Source organism: Mastigoproctus giganteus, chromosome 5, assembly GCF_048544385.1.
Source record: "Mastigoproctus giganteus isolate SK-2022 chromosome 5, ASM4854438v1, whole genome shotgun sequence".
Lineage (NCBI taxonomy): Eukaryota > Metazoa > Arthropoda > Arachnida > Uropygi > Thelyphonidae > Mastigoproctus > Mastigoproctus giganteus.
Window position 1 is genome coordinate 121,908,980 of NC_143579.1, and position 26,795 is coordinate 121,935,774.

At 37.7% G+C, this 26,795-nt stretch overlaps 1 protein-coding gene across 2 annotated transcripts in view; it reads right to left on the minus strand.

Annotated features, from left to right (window-relative positions):
* Positions 1-15,166: 15,166 nt before the first annotated feature.
* Positions 15,167-26,795, minus strand: part of LOC150085671 (E3 ubiquitin-protein ligase MARCHF5-like) — a 111,061-nt gene continuing 99,432 nt past the window's right edge. For both annotated transcript variants that reach the window (XM_090373440.1, XM_090373438.1), the window contains exons 5-6: positions 21,569-21,937; positions 15,167-15,543 (exon numbers count right to left, since the gene is read on the minus strand). In XM_090373440.1, the coding sequence (XP_090229566.1) occupies positions 15,373-15,543; positions 21,569-21,937 (540 nt within the window). In that variant the 3' untranslated portion in view covers positions 15,167-15,372. The remainder of the gene's footprint in view (positions 15,544-21,568; positions 21,938-26,795) is intronic.

Genomic DNA, 26,795 nt, shown 5'->3' on the forward strand with positions numbered 1-26,795 from the left:
ATAAAAACAACTTTCATAGCAGGAACAACACAAAGTGTAATTAAAATCCATTAGATAAAGACACAAAGAATTGGAAGAGATGGAATGGCTGTCATCTGTTTGGATAGAAAATCAAACAAAAAACAAGTTTGCTTACGATAGAAGCAAAAGCATTAACAATATTTTATTACGTAATAGTCGTAATAAAATACGTAAGCATTTTATTACGACTTACGTATTATAATTTATACTTACGTATTATAAAATATGTAAGTATTTTATTACGACTATTTTATTTAATATAATAAATTTTTTATTACGTATTTTAATCGTTATAAAATACGTAAGTATTTTATAACGATTAAAATTACCCGATTATTTATTGTGTTTGGTAATGTTTTGGTTCCAAATGTGTGTTCAATCTTGGGTGGTTGGCACCTAACCCCACTTTTCCCATAGGGCCTGTTGTTTATATTGCACGATTTTGCATTGCACGAGGGTTTCTAGGAACACAACTATCGTGCTATACGAGGACAGACTGTACATATAAATTAATACATGACACAGAAGCCTATGATAGATATAAGCTGGTCTGTAAGCAAGTCACAAAGGAGGTTAGGCAGGCAAAGGCAGATTATGAGAAATCTTTGGCAAAGGATGCAAAGAAAAACAGCAAAGAGTTCTTTACTTATGTAAACTCTAGAAGGAAGGGGATGAATCAGATTTATCCACGATATCAATGGTTCGATTGTTGATGAACCTGCTGAGGTAGCAGACAAACTGTATGACTATTTTGCATCTACATTCGCACATGAGGAATGTCTGCAGGAAAGTGGAGGCCAGAATCTTATCAAACTCTGATGGGGAGCTAGATGACTTTGTAATAACTAAGAGGAAAGTGGAGGAGAAATTGTTAAAATTGTGTGGATGGGATCTATCCAGTTATATTAAAGGAGGCAGCAAAGGAAATAAGCAAACCCTTAGCCATAATTATGAGAGCTTTCTTGGACTCAGGGGAGGTACCCATAGACTGGAGATGTGCAAATGTGACCACAATTCACAAAGGAGGAGGATCAAAGGCTGACACAAGTAATTATAGACCTGTGAGTTTAACTTCTGTTCCAGGAAAATTAATGGAGGCACTGGTTAAAGAAGCACAATGCATTATCATCTAGACAAGACTTCAGTTATAGCTTGGACACAGCATGGTTTTGTTAAGGGGAAGACTTGCCTGACCAATTCGATTGGATACTATGATGCAGTCACAAAAGAACTGGATGCAGGAAATAACTTTGATATTATATACTTGGATCTTAGAAAGGCTTTTGATACTGTTGCACATGGAATACTGCTGCACAAAATTGGAGTAGTGTGGCATTGGAGGCAAATTGCTGCTATGGATAAAGGGGTGGTTGAGGGGGAGAAGATAGAGAGTGGTATTTAATGGACGCTGCTCATCGTGGACTAATATTATTAGTGGAGTCCCTCAGGGTTCATTGTTCAGTCCATTACTGTTTTCTGTATTTATAAATAATATTGATGATGGTATATCAAGCTTATAATGTCCAAGTTTGCAGACGATACAAAGGTTGGCAGGGTTGTTAAGGACACTACTGATGCTATGCTGCTGCAACAGGATCTGGAAAGGTTGAGCAGATGGGCTGAGAGGTGGCAAATGAAGCTTAACATTGACAAATGTAAAGTACTGCATATGGGAAACAGCAACCTCCAAGCAACGTATCAACTCTGTGGTACTACACTGACAGTGGTAGAGAATGAAAAGGACCTGGGGGTAATTGTGCAGGCAGATATGAAATTCTCTGAGCAGTGCAGATGGACTCCAAGAGTAGGTCATGGTGTCTTGTTAATGATATACAGGAATTTTTCTAGCAGGGATAAGGATGTGATTATTCCCTTGTATAAGGCATTGGTCAGGCCACACCTTGAGTACGGTATACAGGTCTGGAGGCCTCATTTCAAGAAGGATGTAGAGCTGCTGGAACGAGTACAGAGGAGGGCAAGATTAGTGAATGGAACAAAGGGTTGCTCTTACGAAGAAAGGCTTAAGTTTTGCAAATTACAGTGTCTGGAGACTAGGCACCGGCAAGGTTATCTGATAGAGGTGTATAAACCCTTGAATGGTTTGAGCATGCTCAATGCTAATGGGATTCTTCCTCTTGCTCAGAATAATCACCTGAGAGGGCATAAATTCAAATTGAGGAAAGACAGATGTAGGATAGATGTGCGGAAATTTGCCTTTAGCCAGCTAGTAGTTGATTGGCGGAACAGACTTCCATCCCTTGTTGTGGAAGTTGATAGCCTAAATAAATTTAAGGCTCAGCTGGACAGGTATTTCGAACGAACGGAGGGGTGAAGTGAACGTTTTTTTTTTGTTTTTTTATGGCTGATGCTGCATAGGCTTGCTTTCTTGCATCATATGCCTCTACTAATGCTAATGCTAACTGCATTCCTGTCACAATGAGCAGCAAAACTTTAACTACTGATTCCATTATTTTCCCTGAAGCAGAAGGCAAGGTGGCAGATGTGTAATTACTCACTTTGCCCATTGATTCTCATTTTAAATTGGAGAGACATTTGCATATCACCAATCCATAAGCCCCACCCAGAATCCAATGACGCCCACATAATTAAGGCCAAAGGTTTGATTACCTCTTTTATTGCTCCTTTTAATATAATTGGATAGATTCCATCAGTCCTAGGTGCTTTATTTACTTTTAGTTTCAACAATATCTGTTCCACTCTATGAAAATGATATTGTTGAAGCCAAAAGTGAACATTTCTTCTCTTTTTCAAAAACTTTTCAGTTATAATTCAGAAAATCACTTTTTCAAGTTATAACTGGGAGCTTAAATGTTCTGATAAATGAGAAGAAACATTGTTACAAAGTTTAATATTTCTTCTTGCTTGGTTTATCAAAACATCATTTAGCTCCCACTTAAAACTTTGTATACTTCTCGTATGAATGTAGATGCAAACTATTCATTAACTAGAACAGGATTATCAAATGGTTGAAGGAACCACACTGGCCCACTGAATATGAATGGCTCCATTCATATACAGTGGGCCAATGTAGTTCATCCCTTTACTTCCATTTTTAACATAAGCAAAGAATTTCCAATTTTATTTTGCATTCTTAGCCAAAGACTTCTCATAATCTGCCTTAGCTTACAGACCACTTTGTACTTACAATGGTTTCTGTCTTCAATGTCCCTTATAATTTATAATCATCCCATGTATTTTTCTTGCCTGCCACTAGTCTCATCATTTCATATGGCATCCAACAGAGTCTAAACCTTGAACACTCTCTCTCTCTCTCTCTCACATTGATATAAAAAGATTAGCTGCTTCTGTGATTAAATTCCCTAGATGCTTCCCTATAGAATTTTCGGCTGGTAACAGCATCAGTTGTTCCTGAAAAAAGGAATTTACAAGCTGTCTAAGAACACTAATTGCATTACACTTGACAAGTAGTATCTGAAGTGATCCCCACATCAACATATTATGATCATTTGCCACCTAGTGGTTAATGACCAGCCTACAACTTTCCAGTGAATATCTCAGAAAGTTAATATACCCCATTATTAGAAAGCCAGTTTACTGGCTCATTCTATTTGTTGTACAGGTAATACAACACTTCTGAGGCACCCACGGTTTGTCTTGATCACCAATTTTACATCCGAAATAAAAAGAATAAGAAAGTTTTGTAATGTCATAGATATTTTTCCTTTGAGTCTTTGGAGTAAACCATCCACAAACATAACAAAAATTGTCTGGATGATTGATACACTTCCAATGTCTGCTTATTCATTGTAGCACTAAATGAATTTCTACAAACATAAATTCAGTTTTGAACACTACAATATAAAAACAACAAAAATTCAATTTTTATCACTACACAGATGTGGCAACTTACTAGTTCTACTCATGTGAAAACACTGAAAGGAAAAATATTTGCGAATTGGCAGGTAGAGTCGGAAATTATTTTACTGGTCCTCAGGGTTGCAGGCCACACCCTCCCTACTCTTGAGGGGCTGTTTATGTTTGGAGGATAGATTTACAACCCTGAGAACATGTCACAGCCTACAAAAATCTTCACCAAAAACTCTAATTGTGCTCTCTAGATTGCTCTCTGATTATGTTTATCACAAGAAAACTGAGGCCAGAATCGATTGCTAAATTAAGAGAATTGGCTTATATCTGTTAAAAGAAACCAGTATGTCGTACATTACTGGCTGGATTATGCAAAATTGGCATATTTTGGTAAAACATAACTCCCTCTATATTTAATAACTGTAATGTGATGTGAAACTATCATAGTGATTTTTGAAATCTACACATAAAAATTAGTGAAAAACGGCATTTAAGTTCTTGGAGGTAAAAATTATGTTGGCTAGTGTTATCAGTTGATACATAAGTATAAACTAGTCTGCAATCAAGTCATGAAGGGAAGGATTGGGGGATCAGGCAAGTAAGCCAGATAACAAAAGTCATCCCAGGAAAAGAATGCAAAGAAAAGCAGCAAGCGCTAGAAGAGCGCCTCCGTAGCCAGGTGGGAAGGATCAGCAGTGCGTAGCACAAGCTTCTTGATTAGACCGGGGTTCGAGCCCGTCACCACCAAATATGGAGCATGCGGAGAGGTCAGGGAATGACCACCGCACCGGAGCAATATGGCCTTAGTTGCTAATGCTCCTAAAAAAAAAAAAAAAAAAAGCGCTAGAAGAAGCTAGAAGGAATGAGTGAGTCACATTGGTCCATTTGATGTGAATTGTTTAACTGTTGATGACCCTGCTCAGGTTACTGACAGACTGAACAGCTACTTTTCATCTACATCCACGCAGGAGCCAGTTTTGAAGGATGGAAATGTCAGAAATTGTTAAAAATCTGGCATTTCCTTCAAATGCCAGAAATTATTCAAATTGTTTTTATTTTTTTCTGCAATTAATAGAAGTTAAAAGTAAATATAATTATCTCCTTATGAAATAATTACTAAGATATAACTTTAGAACTCTTAATAAAACCCTATAGTTTGCATCCTCTAAACTTAGCCATTAATTTTAATTACAAGTGTGTAATATTTATTACTCTTCTCCCATATATATATAGGCGAAGAGTATAAAGGTAGGTGTTAGCGTCAGAGTGACATAACTGAAATTGTAATTACGAAGAAAGAAGAGAAAGATAATAATAAGTAATTAGAAATACTTAATGCCACATGTCCTATGATTTCAGCACCTTCATCCAGAGCCAGATGCCAAAATCAAAGGAAAAAACGGCAAGTGGTACAGCCTCTGTTTCTAACATGAAATATATGCAGCACGTGGGGGTTCAGTATTAAAGATCAGGGTTAAAATTTAAATCATATGGCATACGTATATTTCATGGCAGACCCGACAGAGGCAGTATGCAAAGATTAAGAAGTAGGATACTTACTGAGGTTGAGTAGGTATATAATCGTAGAGAAGGTCTGTACTCCAGAAGAGGGTGATAAAAAGTAAAGCGTAAATCTGCTCTGAAGTATTTATGGTATAAGATAGCGACCCCGTGTGTAAGAAATCGGAAAGTTAAAGAAATAATCAAAATTAAAATAAAATAAATTACGCTGGCTACCCTGCGTGTCATCAGTTTGAAACTAAGTTAGATTAGATTAAATTAAATTAAATTTCTAATGTATAATGGGGTATTAAACACGTGAAGTAATGCATCCCAGGATAGAAAGGAGTAAAAAGCTTGCAAAGTAGCGTTAAACAGTCGCTAAACTTTGTTTAGGAGAGAACAGTGTTTATAGCAGAAAAGGAGCATCTCATGAGCCATTAGTTTATTGAACACAGTAGTGTTCAATAAACTAATGGCTCATGAGAAATAAAAATATATAGAAAGGTAGGAAAGCATAAAGAATACGGGAGAAGACACAAATAAATCTTGCTCGGGCAGTTCAGGGTTGCTATTCCCGTTCCTATAGTAGGACCCTGAACATAGTTCTATGAGCATACTCCAGTGTTTAAGCCAGTTGTGTGGTATATAAAATAATAAAAAGATAAAAAAGCTAAAAAATAATAAAAATAAAATAATAATATACTCCTTGGTTAGCCAATTGGTGGATACAAGTTTTTTGCGTTTGTAAGACACCAAAGAGGCTAGGAGTATAGACTATATATTATGTACATGCCTAGCAGCTATGCAATATCAGTAAGCCATGATATCATTGATATCAATGGTGTAGTTAATCAACTTTTTATATTCGATAATAATGAGTGCTTTTTTAATATGGTAATACAGGTAGGCTGTAGGAAACTGGTTGTATAGAAGCTTATTGTAGAGGTTTCTGATATTGTTAACTATCAATTTTTTGCTATTGCATATAGTGGCTATTCTGATACATTGAGACAGAATGTATTAGCATGTATCGTTTTGGAGATAAGTATTAGAATGCCAATGTGTGAAGTTAAAGACGTTGAAGTCTTCCCATTTATTGTATATGTTGACTGTGGTATGAGGTTTATTAAGATCTATATCTAAATCAAGGTAATTATATATACACAGGGTGTTCAGAAAGTCACCGTGCACTTATTTATTAACAGACGTGTTTCAATATAGAATACAGGAGGTAAATATGAATGACAGTTATAAATAATGTTGAAAGTGACCCCCCTTATCATCAATACAGGCTTGGATCCTTCTTATTTTGTTTCTAAACACCGCTATCAGTTGCTCGCTTGAAATAGACTGAATGAATGCCGTTATCGCTGCTTTCAAGTCATCCAGCGTGCGCGGACAAGCTCGATACACTGCAGATTTTGCTGCTCCCCATAGATAAAAGTCTGGTGGATTTAGATCTGGTGAGCGTGAGGGCCACATGTCTGTCGAAATAATGCGGTCTCCAAAACATTCCTTTAATAACTGCATAGATCTGTGAGATGTGTGGGCAGTAGCACCATCCTGTTGAAATCATGAGTAATTGATTTCATCACTTGTCATCTGACTGATGAAGGTGTGAAGAATCTCCAAACAATAGCGCTTGCTGTTTATTGTGTTCATAAAGAAAATAGAGCCAACAATTCAATGTCTGGAAATCGCAACCCACACACCAACCTTGAAATCATGTAGGGGTGTTTCGTGCAAAGTGTGAGGATTATCAGATGACCACAATCTTGAATTTTGCCAATTAACATAACCCGAGAAATGGAACCATGCTTTGTCAGTGAAAAAGGTCACATCCAACACATTAGCTGTATTCTCTTCGATAAATCGGTTAAACCATCTGCAATAGCGTATTCGTTTTTCACAATCAGTTTCTTTCAGTTCATGTACCACCATTATTTTGTATGGGAAGAGCTTTAATTTCTTTCTGACGGCTTTATGAGCAGTTCCAAGGCCAATATCATGCTGCTGAGCTAACTTTCGTAACGATTTTGATGTAATCTGCAGCATACTGTCAAAAACATCCAAGTTTCTCCTCTGATAGCTTTTCTGGCCTTCCACAGCGTTTGACATCATCCACCGCTCCTGTTTCCCGAAACTTATCGACAAGGTATTGCGATGTGGAACGGGTGTATCTGGGAATTTGTCAGCAAATCGCTGTCGCACCACATCTGTGTATCTACCACCTTCTCGGAATACATGTTCGACAAGTCATACACGTTCTTCAGTTGTTAAAACCATATTGGGATCAAAATCTGAAATATAAACAAAATATGATTAGAAAAGTGCACAGTGACTTTCTGAACACCCCGTATTTATAATTTATATATAATTGTAATATGGTACAATTTCCATATTACCTTTTTACTTTTAAAATATCTCCCTTTATATATACTATATATATATCTTCACAGGTTACAGCACATTCACGAGTTTTACAACAATACCACGAAGTGTACACACAGACTGTCTAAAGCTAACAATACTGTATTAAAATGATGAATTAATCAAAGAATCAATGGATTTTTTTCAGCAATTCAATTGTATTAATTAAAGTTGATGAATTTTATCAATAAATTAATATAATTGATTTATATAAAAAATCAATGAATTTTTAATCAGTAATTTTACACACACACACACACACACACACAATTTCTATGGAATAAAGAAATAATTGCTGGATTTCTACTTGTCTAATGAAATTTGGAATAGCTTGACAAATTTTTAAAAAATGATCCAAAAAAAAAAAAAAAAAATTCATTGAAATCTATAATTATGACCATCTGGGGAAGGCCTCTGTGGACTAGAGATGTGTGAATGTCTCTCCAAAAAAGGGAGATCCAAGAGTCTCATAAGTAATTACAGACTTGTTAGCTTGACTTCTGTTCCAAGGAAAATAATGGAGTTGCTGTTTAAAGTAGTAATGCAGGATCATCTAGACAGGAATACAGTTAAACTGCAATCATAGAATGGATTTGTTCTGACGAATCTAATTGGGTACTGTGATGCAGTAAAAAAGGAACAGGATACAAGAAATAATTCTGACATTGTATACTTAGAGTTCATTAAGGCTTTTAATCCTATTGCACATAAAAGACTGCTCTACAAACCAGAGTGGTATAGAATTAAGGGCAAGTTACTGCTAATAATAAAAGGATGGTTGGTGGGAGAAGATAAAGACTTGTTATCAATAGGTGCTGCTCTACGTGGGTTAATGTTGCTGGTGGAGTTAAATATGGTTGTGCTGGGTCCATGTTCTTTTCTGTATTTATTAATGTTATTGATGAAGCATATCAAGTCTCAGGTATATAGGTGGTAGATGACTTTCATCAACCGGTGAAATACCACCACTTTGCTTATTGGAGGCTTGAAGTGGTGAAACCCATGTTTAGTCTCTAGAGCAAAGTTTCCGGTATCCCCCCCCCCATACTTCTCCTTCAACCCATGCATGGTACTAAGTACTATAGGTTTTGATACCTTTCGTGTTTGCGGTTTTCATAAAAAAAAAAAAAAACATTACAAAGGTTAGCAGGGTGGTTGACAACAATAATCACGTATACTACTGCAACCAGATCTAGACAAATTAGGCAGATGGGTTGAGAAGTGGCTGTTGTTGTTGTGGGTTTTTTGGCAAAAGGGCCTCCTGGGCCATACTGTGCTTTTCCATTATTAACTTATGACTGAGAGAGAAGTGGCAATTGAAGTTTAACATTGACAAATGTAAGGTACTTCAATTTCATATGGACACCAGTAATCCCAAAATAACGTACCAACTGTGTGCTATCACTCAGTTGAGTGAAGAATGAAAAAAGCTGAAGATAACTGTGTGGTCAATTATGAAGTTTTCAGAGTAGGGCAGACAGAGTGCCAATGATAGCGTGTCAATGATATACAGGAATTTGCCAGCAGGGATAAGGAGGTAATTATACCATTGTATAAAGCAACAGTTAGTCCAAATATTGAGTACTGCATAGAGGTCTGGAAGTCCCTCATTTTGGGAAGGATCTCTTAATGCAGAGAAGAGCAACATTAATGGGGGGGGGAGAACAAAAGGGTGTTCTTACCAGTAAAGGCTTCAGTTTTGAAAACTGCAGTGCCTGAAGATTGCACCTGTGAGGAGTTTAAGGCTTAAATGGATTGCATAAACTGAACATTAATGGAACCCTTCCTCTTGCTCAGACAACATGACGGGAATAAATTCAAATGTGCAGAAATTTGTTTTCAGCTTGCTGGTAGATGATTGTGGGAATAAACTTCCACCTGATGTTGTTGAAGTGGGTAGTTTGAATAAATTTAAAAAAAACTATTAGTGGGAACGGACAAATCATATGAACATTATAGGTTTTTTCCCCTCTTTTTTTTGCTGATGCCACAGAAGCTTGCTTTCTTGCATCTTTACCCTGCTCATACTAATATACAAACATGCTGAACACTCAGTTAAGATATGCAATGTGTTCTTGGAAAACCATATATAACCATGTATTAATTTTCACTCACTCACTCACTCACTCACACACACACACACACACACACACACACACACACACACACACACACACACACACACACACACACACACACACACACACACACACACACACCTTCAGTTTCAATTTGTGCCTGCAACCAATCAAATCATGTCATATGGTCTTCTCTATAAGACTGCAATTCATTCACATCTTCAGCACCCACCTCAGTGTTAATGTATTCACTATGACTAATATTTCCTCTGACAATTTTGTTTTGTTCCTTAGAAATCTTCGGTCATGGACAAACTACAGCCAGAGTTTTCTTCAGCAACCCATCATAGTGGTTTGCTTAATATATTTCCACCTTGCAGCAATGTTTTTTTGCAGCAAGGATGTTACAGCCCTTCCAAAATAGCACAAGTTTCGTTGCCTCCTTCCTGCCAGCAGTACCAGTAGCCAAAACCTGGTTCGATTCAAATAACACTGCTTAAAAGTGAAATTAAATCCTTGATCCAGAGGCTGAAGTAGGGAAGTGTTATTTGGGGGAACTCTTTATCCTGCACTGTTAAGCATGCTCACTCTAACTCATGGCCAGCATCATGCCTTCAACAACTTTCAGCTCCACATTCACTTCAAAATGAATTGTCTTCTTTCTTTTTTTCACCACATTAGCTACAGAGACATCCTCATTTGTTTTCTCTTTTGACTCTTTTGGCAGGAATGCTGTGGCTCGGGGGAAAACTGAGGGGGGCGATTCTCCAATGCATCAGAACCTAAAAAAATGTGCGACTTGAAAAATGTTTGCCAAACTCTCTGGAACGGAACATCATATTGCCATGGGGGATGTCTTTGTGTGTGCGCGATGTAAGGAGTGTAAGGAACTAAGGCAACAACTCAGCGTTGTTATGGGCCTATATGAGAGTTTGAAGGACAGGGTGGATGCCCTCGAAAGATCTAAATTGAGGGGCCCATCAGGCTCTCAACTGCCCACATCAACGACAGAGCTTGCACTTGGTCATCACGCAACACAGCGGCAACCCACAAAGCAGAATGTGCTGGTCCCACAGGAACTAGTAGTTGTTGGTGACTATTGTCAGGGAAATGGGAAACATGCTTTGTAAAAAGGATAGGTGGAACAGGACCGGGGTATGTCTACCTGGGGCAAAGGTTGATGACATTGTAGAGCGAATATCATCTTTTAAGGGCACAAAAGGTGATATAGTTGTACACGTTGGCACTAATGATATTAGGAGTAGGAGACCGGCAGAATTACTTAACAAGTACAGGTCACTGTTGAACAAAAGCCGAGAATTAGGGTTGAATTTGAAAGTGTCTGCAATTCTGCCCAGACACAATAGAAGGGAGTATATGATGAGAGCCTTGTCGATCAATTCGGCCCTGGAAAGAATGTGCAAGGCTCAAGGGGTAGAATTTTTTTCAGCCTGGACTGTACTTGTTAACAGTAGAGACTGCTTCTATAGGGATGGGATACACTTAATTAGAAAGGGTGCAAGAATATTTGCTGATGCTATCGAGGCAGTGTTAGGTGGGTCGGAAAACTGATAGCTTGGGGGAATACTGTTAAACTATTAGTCCTTGTATCCACAAGGACTAATAGTTTAACAGTAGCCGTAGGCAGAGGTGAAGGTGATTCTTGCACAACTTCTATTAGAATAAGTAGCGACCTGGAGCGTGGGATTTCAGGGACGGATGGCAGTCATCCTGAAAAAGGTGGGTATATGGGATGTGTTAGGGTAACTAGGAATAGGAGCATGTATGCTTGCATGTATACCAATGCTAGAAGTATAGTAAATAAATTTGATGAATTTAAAGTGTTGGTCAAGACATCAAAGGCGGATATTGTTGGGATAGCAGAGACGTGGTGTCACACAGATATAAGGAATGCTGAACTGGAATTTGGGGAGTACAATGTGTACAGAAAGAATAGACAGGATAGAAAGGGAGGAGGTGTTATTTTTTTATGAAAACCCCAAACACGAAAGGTATCAAAACCTATAGTACTTAGTACCGTGCATGGGTTGGAGAAGTATGGGGGGGGGATACCGGAAACTTTGCTCTAGAGACTAAACATGGGTTTCACCACTTCAAGCCTCCAATAAGCAAAGTGGTGGCATTTCACCGGTTGATGAAAGTCATCTACCACCTATGCTGTTAATTAAGAAACATAAAATCAAAAAAAGTGCATCCCGTTGATATAGATGAACAGTGCACTGTTGAGTCAGTTTGGTGTGACATAAGCACTGCAAAAGCAAAAATAAGAGGAGTGTGTTATAGGCCTAATGACTCAAATGAGTACAATGAACAATTGTACAGAGAAATAGAGTGGGCTAGTAAATCGGAATGTCTTATAATGGGTGATTTTAACTTCCCAGATATTGACTGGAACTCGTGGGTTGGTCACTCACACACTAGTCAGACTTTTGGGGATTTATTGGATGATTGTTTTCTGCAGCAGCATGTTCGAGAGGCAACCAGAGAAAGTAATACTCTTGATCTGGTTATCAGCAGTGATCATTCGTGTATTAAGAATTTGCAGATAAAGGAACCACTAGGTGGCAGTGATCACAGTGTACTGATGTGGGATTTACTTAAAGATTTAATTACCATCAGGGGTAAAGGAAAGGGTTTTTGCTTCCGTAAAGGTGAGTACAGTGGTCTCCGACAGTTTTTAAATTCTGTACAGTGGGATCAACTGACGATGTTACCAACAGTAAATTCTAAGTGGGAAGCATTCAAGGAATTAATCGTGGATGCTACTAAAAGTTTCATACCTATTAAGAAATATTGTTCAAGGTTTAGGCCTAAATGGTTATCTAATGAACTAATGAGACTCGTAACAGAGAAGAAAAATGCATGGGATGCATATAAATTATCAAGCAACTCAGAAGCCTACGGGAGATATAAGCTAGTCTGTAATCAGGTCACAAAGGAGGTTAGGCAGGCGAAGGCAGATTACGAGAAATCCTTGGCAAAAGATGCTAAGCAAAACAGCAAGGATTTCTTTACTTATATAAACTCTAAAAGGAAGGGGATGAATCAGATTGGTCCACTTGACATCGATGGTTCGACTGTTGATGATCCTGCTAAGATAGCAAACAAACTGAATGAGTATTTTGCATCTACATTCACACGAGGAATTATTATGGTTTGAAAATGGCAGAAGGTTATCAAATTGTAGCAGGGTACTTAATGATTTTGTAATAACTGAAAGCAAAGTGGAGGAGAAATTGTTGAAGTTAAACATACGAAAAGCACCTGGGGTGGATGGGATCTATCCAGTTATATTAAAGGAGGTGGCAACGCAACTAAGCAAACCCTTAGCCATAATTATGAGAGCATCCTTGGACTCAGGAGAGGTTCCCACGGACTGGAGATGTGCAAATATATCCCCAATTCACAAAGGGGATCGAAGGGTGACACAAGTAATTACAGACCAGTTAGTTTAACTTCTGTTCCGGGTAAAATAATGGGGTCATTTGTTAAAGATGCATTGCAGGATCATCTAGACAAGACTGCAGCAATAATTCAGACACAGCATGGGTTTGTTAAGGGAAAGCCTTGTCTGACAAATTTGATAGGATATTATGATGTGGTTACAAAGGAACTGGATGCAAAAAATAATTTTGATATCATATATTTCGTTTCAGAAAAGCTTTTGACACTGTTGAGCATGGAAGACTATTGTACAAATTGGAGCAGAATGGTATTAAGGATAAGTTGCTACAATGAATAAAAGGATGGTTAAGTGGGAGAAGACAGAGGGTGGTAATCAATGGGTGCTGCTCTTTGTGGACTAATGTTATTAGTGGAGTCCCACAGGGTTCAGTGTTAGGTCCACTGTTGCTTTGTATATTTATCAATGATATTGATGAAGGTATATCAGGCTTAATGTCGAAGTTTGCAGATGATACAAAGGTTGGCAGGGTTGTTAATGACAGTAATGGCAGTGTGCTACTGCAACAGGATATAGATAATTTGGGCAGATGGGCTGAGAAGTGGCAATTGAAGTTTAACCTTGACAAATGCAAAGTACTGCATATGGTTAGAAGTAACCCCAGAGAAACGTACCAACTGTGTGGTACTACACTTAAGGTGGTAGAAAATGAAAAAGACTTGGGAGTAATTGTGCAGTCAGATATGAAGTTTTCTGAGTAATGCAGACAAGCTGGCAGGGCAGGTCATGGGTTTTGTCAATGATATATAGGAATTTTGCTAGCAGGGAGAAGGAGGTGATTGTCCCTCTGTATAAGGCAATGGTCAGGCCACGCCTTGAGTACTGCGTACAGGTCTGGAGGCCTCATTTTAGGAAGGATGTAGATTTACTTGAGCGTGTACAGAGAAGGGCAACAAGATTGGTGAGGGGAATGAAGGGATCCTCTTACCAAGAGAGGCGTAAGTTCTGCAAATTGCAGTGGCTGGAGACTAGGCACCTGCATGGTGATCTGATTGAGGTATATAAGGCCTTGAATGGGTTGAGCACGCTGAATTCTGATGGGATCCTTCCACTTGTTCAGATTACGAACCTAAGGGGGCATAAATTCAAATTAAGAAAAGACAGATGTAGAATAGATGTGCGGAAATTTGCCTTTAGCCAGCGGGTGGTTAATTGCTGGAACAAACTTCCATCTGTTGTTGTGGAAGTTGACAGGTTAAATAAATTTAAGGAGGAACTGGACAGGCATTTGGAGGGAATGGTGTGATTTTTTTTTTTTTTTTTTTTTGGCTGATGCTGCATAAGCTTATACACTTGCTTTCTTGCATCATATGCCACTACTACTACTCATCTGAACCACACAGCATAAAATACTTCTACAAGTTACTATTCCACTAAAACTATAAAAACTGGGAACACTTAACCACAACAGCAATGTGCTTGTGACTGTCGAAAGTGAAAGCAAAACTGGTTTCATATTCAAATTTATAAGGCACATTGGCTTCCATTCTCAGGAATAAATAAATAAATTTTCTGTTCATGCTCCCAGACAATTGCAGGGATCAAAGCAATGTACAGTTATAGCAGTTATTTACAATGATTACACCCATACCTATCTGCATAAATGCAGATATGTATGGAAAGCATTACGGGGGGGGGGGGATAATAGGAATTAGGGTGCATAAAATTTTAACCCCACGAAATGGGTTAAAATGGGCTAAGTGATTTAACATGGTTAAATCACTGCATTTTACAATACTAATTGATGCAGAGTACAGTTTACTAACAGTAGAATCAAAATTAAAATATAACAATTAAACACTAAAATACAAAAGAAATTTTATTTGGAAGACCAAAGAAACAGATATGAAAACTAAGCCTTTTCGTCTGTTATCAGATGTTACCTTCCTCAACATAGCAACTCTGTTGTCAATTGCTTTTTTCCATTTCAACAAAATATAGTTCAATTACCAATTTTAATAGATCCTTTTAAGTACCACATGTATGCATTCTAAACAGTCCTTTTCCTTATCTTCCTTCACTACTGTTTCCAGATACATCACTTTGAGAATTGGTAACTGAAAGAGGAGAGGGATGCTCATCATAGTTCAAAATTCTTCTTTGACACTGTCGAACATACTGTTGTTGTCTTAAATAAATTTTAAACACTCCTTTGATTGCTATGAATGTCATGCCTCCCTAAAAAAAGAGAAAATAAAATGTCATAGTTGATGCACAGATAGATATTAGGATAGGGACATTGCTAAGTACTACTTTATCAAGTAAGATGCTCAGTCAATGCTACACTGGTTTATGCATGAGCAACTGCAAACAAATGTTATATATATATATATATATATATATATATATATAATTGAAATAAATGTTGAACCAACATTTCAAGATTCAAGTACACTCAACTGTAATAGCAGCTTCCAATATACACCTTCCATTGCCTTCAAAAGCTGAGAGTTTCTTTTATTTAGCCCTCCATTACTTGTGCCCTAAATGGAACAATATGTTCACACAACAGCTATGATACACTGATTTTTATTTTAATTACAAAAAATTTGTTTTATTTTAATTAGCTTTTTTTACTGAATTGAAAATGGTCCTTATTAATTATGATTTGCTAAACTCACTAACAAAATGAGAGAAACCAATAATTAATAATAATGTATTGCATTGATATGACGGTACCATCCGATATGATGGTACGGACACAACAACATACCAAGAGGTTGATTCTGCTGTTTTTTTTTATAATTTAGTAAATAAATATAATAAAACCTACATAAGAAGGATGATCATATTACAATGTCACAGCTCAAGCAGATTAAAGCCCGTATTTACAATGTTCCCACCCTTTTTGGCCAAGTAAAGTTACATAAACCGATAATCCGATCCGCCCAATTGTTTCTTACAAAAATTCAGCCTTTGCATCTTTAGCTACGTTCGTTTATTCTATTATAAAACCATTTAGAGATATTTTAAAATACAATATAAAAAATTATGACTCGCTTTTTATGAGATTAAAGGACCATAAAATTAAGAAAGACACTAAATTATGCTCTCTAGATGTAACATCTTTATACACTAATGTAAACGTTCCATACGTACTAGATATTATTTGGACCTACTTAATGACAGCAACATTAATATTAATAAAACCAGGCTCCCCAATGATAAGACTTTCGAACTTACAAAGTTATTAGTTACTGCCAATTATATTTTATTCCAAAATAAAATATAGACAGATTTTCGGCTTACCAATGAGCCTCACCATTAGTGGACTCATCGCAGAATTATATCTAGATAAAACAGAGAATATATATTTAAATCCATTTACACCAAAAATCTCATATTACGGCAGATATTTAGATGACATTCTCATCATAACTAATCATACTACCATAAATTCCGTTTTACAAATCCTTAATAACATTCATATTAGATTAAAATTCACATCAGAAATCGAGAAAGAAGAAACCAAATCTATCAATTTTCTTAATTTTACATTACAGAGGGTAGGGGAGCGGCTCGTCCCCTACCCTCTGTAATTTACTGAGTGGCTCGTCCATTGTTGTTGTTGTTGTTATTTGGTTTTTAGGAGCATTAGCAACTAAGGCCATATTGCTCCGGGATATGCGGTGGTCATTCCCTGAATGACCTTTCCGCATCCTCCGTATTTGGTGGTGACGGGCTCGAACCCCGGTCTAATCAAGAAGCGTGTGCTACGCACTGCTGCTCCTTCCCACCTGGCTACGGAGGCGCCAGGCTCGTCCATTGCCCTCTGCTAATCCATACACTAGGTGCATGTCTGCCAGCTCACAGTTCATATATCGATGCATGCTCTTCGTGCGGCGACTACTGCTTGAATGAGTAAACCAGAAATTTTCCCTCTTGTAAACTGATGAACAGCGCCGTGTACCGACTTAGGGTGATGTTTCCGGTTATGGGTTCCTATGCGATTCACATTCCTTTAGATGTTATCTACCTCACCTAAACGTTTGTACCAATATTTTTGAGACACCCTGTATATCTCTGTGAATTAAATCCAATCAAAAGACTCCACCTGATATACCTAATTGCCATAAATATCTTCCAAAAGGGTAAAATGGGCAAAAGGGTAATTAATGGAAATATGAGAAATCATGCAAATGGCAATCATGACAACCAAACATACATTTTATTGCATTTAAGTATACAAACTTACATAATAGTATTATGTACTGTAAATCAGCAAAATAAGTCCTCAATATTTTGTTGTTCTTCCTAGAGCTGCAATTACAGCCTTACAATGATCTGGCATAGAGTTAATCAACTTCTGGATATATATTTGCCCAATTTTGTGGTACCACAACCTTACAATGCTCTCCTACAACTGAATCTTACTTGTTGGCTTCTTCTGAGCATTTTTAGACAACATTATGTACCATCAATTTTCAATAGGGTTCAAATGTGGACTATTGCCAGGCCAGTCCAACACTGTAATGCCAGCATTTCTGAGGTATGACTACCCCTTAAGGGAGAAAAATGAGGGAAAACATTGGTGTATGTTTTAAGCATTATGAGACAAGAAGACAAACTCATCATTAAATCTAAATATTATAAAACTTACCAATTTTGCTGTGTGGCAACATGCTGAGTCCTGCTGAAAAATGCAGTTTTGGACATCTGTGTGGTGATCCCTAATAATGGGTTTCGGGCACTCCTCCAAGATAGCAGTGTAGGTTTCTGCATTCACCGTGCCATTAATAAACTTAATTTGCCTCACCCCTTTGCTTATTATGAATCCCCAGACCATCTGACCAGCGGGGAACTTTACAGTTGGTGTTATGCAATCAGGACAGTATGCTTCCGATTTTTGTCCTGACATATCGCTTCCCATCCGAGCCAAGCAGGTTGAATTTCGATTCGTCAGAAAAGATGACGGCTGCTTTTTTGACCAAAAAATATGCATTTTAGCCCAAGTAAGTCACTTCTTCCTCATTTGTTGGGTCAACAAAGGCTTCTTCTTCTTGGGCCATAGGCATGAAGATCATGTTCCGAAAGCCATCTTTGGATAGTCCGTGCACTTGTTTCAATACCAGAGGTCATCTCAAAGTCCAGTTTTAGATCAGGAGCACTAGCATGATGATTACAAGCCATTTCAAATATTGATCTTGGGAAGGCGTAGTCACGCTCTTACGGCCTGATCCAGGTCTTCTCTTCACATCACTGGTTTCACGCTTTAATTTCAGCACCTGGGATACTGTTGACTGGTTGCAGTCTATTTTATCAGCGATAGCACACATAGAAAGTCCTTTCTGGGACAGTGCAACATCTACACTTTTTTTCTTGGTGTCAACTGAACACATGGAGCCATGCTTACACCTCCACAAAACAGGATACTAATGAGTGTATACACCCTTCCAATGCCGTATTTATAGAAATGGCTGATGCAATACCTTGCAATTACTGTATGATGCAATACCTTTGCTTTGCGACAAACAAGACAGGCTGCCAGGGCAAGTCATGGGGTTTTGTCAATGATATATAGGAATTTTGCTAGCAGAGAAAAGGAGGTGATTGTCCCTCTGTATAAGGCAATGGTCAGGCCACGCCTTGAGTACTGCGTACAGGTCTGGAGGCCTCATTTTAGGAAGGATGTAGATTTGCTTCAGCATGTACAGAGAAGGGCAACAAGATAGGTGGGGGAATGAAGGGTTCCTCTTACCAAGAGAGAGGCTTAAGTTCTGCAAATTGCAGTGGCTGAAGCTAGGCACCTGTGCGGTGATCTTATTGAGGTGTATAAGGCCTTAAATGGATTGAGCAAGCTGAATTCTGATGGGATCCTTCCACTTGTTCAGATTACGAACCTAAGGGGGCATAAATTCAAATTAAGAAAAGACAGATATAGAATAGATGCGCAGAAATTTGCCTTTAGCCAGCAGGTGGTTAATTGCTGGAACAAACTTCCATCTGTCATTGTGGAAGTTGATAGGTTAAATAAATTTAAGGAGGAACTGGACAGACATTTGGAGGGAATGATGTGGATTTTTTTTTTTTTGGCTGATGCTGTATAAGCTCATACACTTGCTTTCTTGCATCACATGCCACCACTACTACTACATTTCACTGCAAATATTACTTCTTTAAGGTGATGCAGTTTTTTTGCCCGCCACTGTAGATGAATTGAGAACAGCTGGTGGACAGGGATAATAAAGAGGACAGCTGAGAATAAGGAGATATGAAGAAGTAGGTAGATATGAAAAAGTATGCATAGACTTGGCAAAACAGCAATAATGACTAATTGCATTACATTGGAAATGGAAAACACCAGATAAAAATTTGCTTGACGGCTAATTGAACAATTACAGCACACTTTTCTCAAGTGTTTCTATAACTGTATTCATTACTTTTAACTTTTAAATTACTTACTGTACAGCTGTTTAATATAATCATAGCAGAAGCTGTATGGCTTTAGAAATAAATTTAGCAAATTGTACACTTAATTTGATGGCAAGAAGACTTTCTGTTGCAAATTCCTAAAATTATAACATACAGAATCCAATTATTATGGCAGTCAAAATTCTGCTGACAGCAAAATGCATAGTAGAGAAGCAAACTTGTCAAATGAGTTTCCATAAATATTCAGTTAGATATTATGTAACTTCACACAAATAGAATTGTACTCTAAGAACAATTTGATCATCCAATAGCACGACTCAGAGAATAAGTTTGGCACAAAAAAAAAAAAAAATTTTAAAAAACCAAATCAAATCTTAATGCCTAGTTTTTGGACACTGTACTGTATTATAAAATGTATAGATTCTTATGCATATTGTATACCAATATACTACTACCAAAAGAATTTGGATACCATGTTTGGAAAAGCAAGTTTTAACAAATAAATTAATGTGGAATGGGCTCACACTGATCCCAATGAATCATCAATCCATGATGGAACACTTTCATATAGTTCTTTGTAGCAGGCAGCAAGAATTTCTATCCACTTTTCTTTGGTGCAGTCACCAGTTTGGCTGTAGAAGTGGAGTAGTATTTATCATGCTGTGACCTGGCATTCCAATTCCAGCTCATCTCAAAAGTGTTACAACCAGATTCAGATCTGAACTCAATGCCAGGCAGGTGAGCTGTTGGACCTCATTTTGCTCAAACCAGCATTTTACACTGTTCACTATATTGGATGGAACATTACTGTTATGGAACATGAAGGACACAATTCCAGAGTGAGAGAACCACAGAACTGTTCCAGATGTTAGTGTATAACTTGGCATTCATAATTTTTGGCATGAAAACAAAAAGTTCAAACCACAAGAATCAGTCTCACATCATGACCCTACCCCTGCCAATATTCATTGTGGGTAAAATACACTTCGACAGATGATGTTCCATGGGTTTTCTCCATATCCACACTCAAATCATCTAATCTGAAGACTATAACATAATTTTCACTCCACATAACCCATTTCAATTGTTTCATGGTCAATGAAAGATACGCTAAGAACAAGTGCAAACGACATCACAAATTCATTGGTGTTATTTGGGTCTTATGAGCAGCACAGCTCCACTAAGAAAACACATTATGTAGCTCTCTACACAGCATGGGTTTTCCCATGTCTTCCTGTGCACATCTAGAGCTCCAGCATAAAATATTCCGAAGATGTCATTTGATTCGCTTGACCAACAAGATTGGTGATTACTATCTGTCAATTCTTTTGACCTACGTGACCATTTAAAAATAACGTGTTGCTCTCATATATCCATCTTTCCACTATACTGGCTATAGTTTTGACTCTGTTAGATTTAAATGGACACTTATTGCACATAGTGACAAGTTATTACTATGGCATCTAATGATTAAGCCTCTCAGAAACTCCATAAGGACCTTTCCACGACTCATTCTGCTTGTTCTTCTTGACTGTGATATCTCTACTATTTCCCACATTTAAGCCTATTTTTTTTTTTTTGTAGTTGTTGGCGCATCGGCTTCTGTGGCCATAGTGCACCTCCCAAGGTTTTTTGCAGTACTTTGATCCAAGCCCGAGGTGGGATTCGAACCCGCGACCTTTGGGTTGCCAGGCAGGCACTTTAACTTAAGCCTATTCCTACATTGTATACATCTCAATCACATAGTTCAATACATTGGGATAGGGTGTCCAAATACTTTTGGTTTAGTAGTATACATTGAATAACAAGCTCTCATTATTTATAAGCTTACCACAAATATCCTATGTGGATTTGAAGTTATGTGATTAAAGAAAACTCTTCCAAACAGTGTAGCCATTGTAGGAAGCAAAAGAGCACCACACAATACTCTTGTAGCTGAGACAGGATCGGCAAATACTGGTTGCTCCACAACAGGATGATCTTGGTAACTTCTATTTCCAGAAACATTTGATACACCATTTAGCAAGTATTTAAGTCCAGGAATACGGCCACAATGTTTGCGCCAAAATTTAAGAATACAGTCTTCCCACCTAATCATCTTTCCTAATATAAGCATTATTGGAATAGTAGGAAGACCAACTAAGAGGAAAAGTGGATCGACCTGCTCCATTGCATTTAGACCTTCTTTATATCCTAAAACCTAGATTTAAAAAAAATTAAATATTATTAAAAGGGTAACAATAATTTTCTTTAAGTGCAGTACATCTAATGCTTAGTTAATGTACAACTAGTGAAGCGTACATTCCACATAATAATCACTATATGGGGATATCTGACATAGAGTAAAAAAATATCTGGAGGTCCTAAAGTCTTGAAACTTTATTAGACAGTTGGAGAGACAACTGTCTGTCCAATTAGCAGGTCTCGACTACTCAAGTTGTCTGTCCAGCTATATACGGATATCAGGAATATCGTGCAATCGAGCACAACAGAACGATGCCTGGCAGAAGACTTACAGATAAAATATACAGCACTACTCTGTGAACTACATTGTGGAGAAAAACAAGTGACAATATCTGTGATGTCATATCCAATATATCCATACATATGTGTACAAAGGGAAAAAGAAACAAAAAACCAGAAAAATGTTTAGCCCTTCAGTTGCTGCAAGGACAACAATTGTCATCCATCATATCTTTTCAGTACCTCCCTATCTTTTCTGAATTCAAAGTTTCTGTGTGATTTGAGATCAGCTGTGAGTCAGAAGTCTAAGTCATTTGGGCACAAATGGAACTGTCCATGAAAACACTCTGATTATGACGAATTGAAACTACCCTCTTTTACAAACTGAATTGAATCATCTATAAAACAACTGTCGTTACGATTCCAGTTTTAATTTCAAAGTACAGCATTCTTGTTCACTATATAAGCGTGCGGTTATTTTATTCCGATCTCATTATCATTTTGGTATCACTTTCAATTCTACAGTCCAATGTTCCTGTTTGCTGTATATCAGCATTTCCCAAACTGTGTTCCATGAAAAATCATAATTAACAATTCAAAAAATAAAATAAATAAATTTTGCATATTCGTAGCATACACCACTTTTGTATCATTATAATTTTTAACATTATTTTTTTCCGGTTATTAATATTTTGCATACACTAATAATCAAATAGACCGTGGAACACTTTGTTTTGGCGGGCATTTCCATAGAGAAGTTATTTGGTTATTTGTTATTTGTTTTTTTTTTTTTTAGGAGCATTAGCAACTAAGGCCATATTGCTCCGGGATATGCGGTGGTCATTCCTTGACCCCGGTCTAATCAAGAAGCGTGTGCTACGCACTGCTGCTCCTTCCCACCTGGCTACGGAGGTGCCGAAAAATGAGAAGCAAGTACTTCTAGTATTACAACTGTGGTTGATGAAAACAAACGCAATACTGTCACACTTCAAAGTGAGGATGAACAATCGCAGCCTTTTGTTCCCCAAAAATCCGAAGTGAAAAAACAGGAACCAACTAATAAAAGACTAAAGTATGATGACAGTTATTTGACTTTCGGCTTTACATGCATTGAAAATAAAGAAGCTCCTGATGTTGTATGTAATAAAATATTAGCAAACAGTTCTTTGGCTCCCACTAAACTTGTGTTCCATAAATATATTGTGAGATGAAAGTGTTCCACGACTAAAAAAGTTTGGGAAATGCTGCTGCATATAATCATGCAGCTATTTTATTTGTATGTAAATAGATATTATGATGTTGTATTGTAAAATAATTAGTGTAGACGATTTTTAGTTCTGGTTGTAAAACAACTGTTAGGATAGATTACTGAATGTACAGATTACAAACCAAATATGGACACTGGAAAAATTGGGGGAATGGAGAAGATTCAACTACCCTGGGTCCAGACTACTGTCATGAGTTACAGAAAAAAAAAAAGTGGACAGGAAAGACAGACTCAGTAAGGCTATTTGTCTTAGGGCCCATGCAGTGTTTTGACACTCCTGGAAATAAATGATTCTGATGAAGATATCAACATTGAAGCAGATAATATAGTATGTAGTAACCATGATTCTGCCATAACCAGGCAACACTATAAAATGTTTAATTGTGAATTTTCTAGAATCATATTAATGATGCATATGTCAACTGTTTAAACAACCACAACTGAATCAAAATCATTATATCGTCACTAGTGAATAAAACTCAATTGAAATAACCTGTATATATTTTTCAGTGATTATATTTTTTGTAACTCTTTACTGTCCTGATCATAGTCTATCATAATGTACCACTTGAACAGAAATCAGCGTCTACCTAAGTTTCTTGTTTGATTTAAAACATTGTATCTGTATTTTTAGTGTAATAAAAGTTACAGTTATTATTTTGGAGAACAGTGTAAATCTAAACACCTCAACCTACATAAAGTGAAATCTGTTTTTAATTATTAGAAAGAATACAGATAATTTATTAACCTTATTAATTTTCATTGTTAATCGTATTTAAGTGGAAATCGTGACCCAGACTGGAGCAGCAAAGCAACGTGCACAAAGTAGCGGGAGTGCTGTGGCTCAGGGGAAAACCAAAGGGGACAATTCAACAATGCATCACAGCCTAAAAAATGTACAACTCATGAAATGTTTGTGGATCTTTCACACAACAGGACATGATCTAGCCAAGGAGGGCATCTTTGTGTGTGCTAGGTGCAGAGTGTCAAGAAATTAGGTGCCAAGTTAGCATTCTGATAGGCATCTATGAGAGTTTGAACAGCAGGGAAGATATCCTCGAAGGAATTAAAATGGAGTACCCCATTAAGCTCTCAGCTGCTCAACTCAACACCAGAGTTCACTCTTGTGCATCAGGTAACACAGTAGCAATCTTCAGGGCAGAATGCGCTGGTCCCACAGGAGCTAGTTATTGTTGGTGACTCTATTGTCAGGGACATGGGAAATATATTGTGCAAAAAAGATAGGTGGAACAGGACCAGGGTAGGTCTGCCAAGGGCAAAAGTAGATGACCTTGTAGAGCGTATATCATCTTTTAAGGGCACAAAGGGTGATATTGTTGTACATGTTAGCACTAATGACATTAAGAGTGGGAGAGCTGTAGACTTACTTAGCAAGTAGAGACCTGGGGGTAACTGTGCAGTCAGCTATGAAGTTTTCTGAGCAGTGCAAAGAGGCGGCCAGAGAAGGTCATGGGGGATTGTCAATGATATACAAGAATTTTGCTAGCAGGGATAAGGAGGTGATTAACCCCTTGCATAAGGTAATGGTCAGGCCACACCTTGAGTACTGTGTATGGGTCTGGAAGCCTCATTTTAGGAAGGATGTAGAGTTGCTGGAACGACGGAGAAGAGCTACAAGATTGGTGAGTGGAAAAAGGGTTGCTGTTACCAAGAAAGACTTAAGTTCTGAAAATTGCGGCATCTGGAGACTAGGCACCTGTGAGGTGATCTGATTGAGGTATATAAGGCCTTCAATGGATTGACCAGGCTCAATGCGGATGTGATTCTTCCTCTTGCTCAGATTACAAAACCCGAGGGGGCATAAACTGAAATCGAGGAAAGAGTCGTTGAATAGATATGCAAAATTTGCCTTTAGCCAATGGGTAGTTGGTTACTGAAACAAATTTCCATTTGTCGTTATGGAAGTTGATAGCTTAAATAAATTCAAGGAAAAAGTGGACAAACTTTTGGAGCGAATGAACGGATGAAATCGGAAGTGGTTTTTTTTGGCTGATACTGTATAAGCTTGCTTTCTTGCATCACATGCCTCTACTAATGCTAATGCTAAAAATTGTAAAAGTGGTCAATGTTGAAAAAAAGTTGCGAGTTAAATTTGAAAGTGTCTGCAACTCTGTCCAGACATGATAGGAGGGAGTATGTGACGAGAGCCTTGTCAATCAATTCAGCCCTGAAGAGATAGTGCAAGACTCATGGGGTACAATTTTTCTCATCCTGGTCTGTGCAAGAATCACTTTCACAGACTAATATCTAGATTAACAGTAGCCACAGGCAGAGTTGAAAGTTATTCTTGCATTGCTTCTATTGGAATAAGCAGCAGCCTGGAAAGAAAGGTGCTGGGGATTTCCAGGACTGCTGGAAGTTATCATAGAACAAGTAAATACCTGGGCTGTGTTAGGATAACTAAGAGTAAGAACAGGTGCATGTATACTTGCATGTGCACCAATGCTAGGAGTTCAGTAAATAAAATTGATGAATTTGAGGTGCTGGTCAAGACATCAAAGCAAGATATTCTTGGGGTATCAGAGACATGGTGTCACACAAACAGAAGGAATGCAAATTGGAATTTGGAGAGAACAATATGTGTACAGAAAGGATAGACAGGATAGGAAGGGGCGAGGGGTTATGCTGTTAGTTAAGAAACAAAATCTAAGTAAGAGCATCCAGCTAACATGGGTGGACAGTGCAATGTTGAGTTAGTTTGGTGTGACAAGCACTGGGAAAGCAAAATGACTCTGATTAGTACAATGAACAACTGTACAGAAAAAGAGAGTGGGCCGGTAAATCAGATTGTCTTATAATGGGGATTTTAACTTCCCAGATATTGACTGGAATTTGTGGTTTGGTCACTCCCACACTAGCAAGGCTTCTGTAGATTTATTGGATGACTGATTTCTATGGCAGCATGTTCGAGAGGCAATTGGAGGGAGTAATACTCTTGATCTGATTATCAGCAGTGATTTTTCATGCATTAAGAATCTGCAGATAAAGGAACCACTAGGTGGTAGTGACCATAGTGTGCTGATGTGGGAGATGTAACTACCATCAGGGGTAAAGGGAAGGGTTTTTGCTTTCGTAAACGTGACAACGGTGGTCTCAGACAGTTTTTAAATTCTGTACAATGGAATCAACTGATGATGTTCCAAGAGCAAATTCTAAATGGGAAGCGTTCAAGGAAGTAATCTTGGAAGCTACTAGGCTTTTTGTCCCAACTAAGAAATACTGCTCAAGGTATAAATACTGCTCAAATACTGCTCAACTAAGAAATACTGCCTAAATGGATCGCAGAAAACTAAAGATACTCATCGCA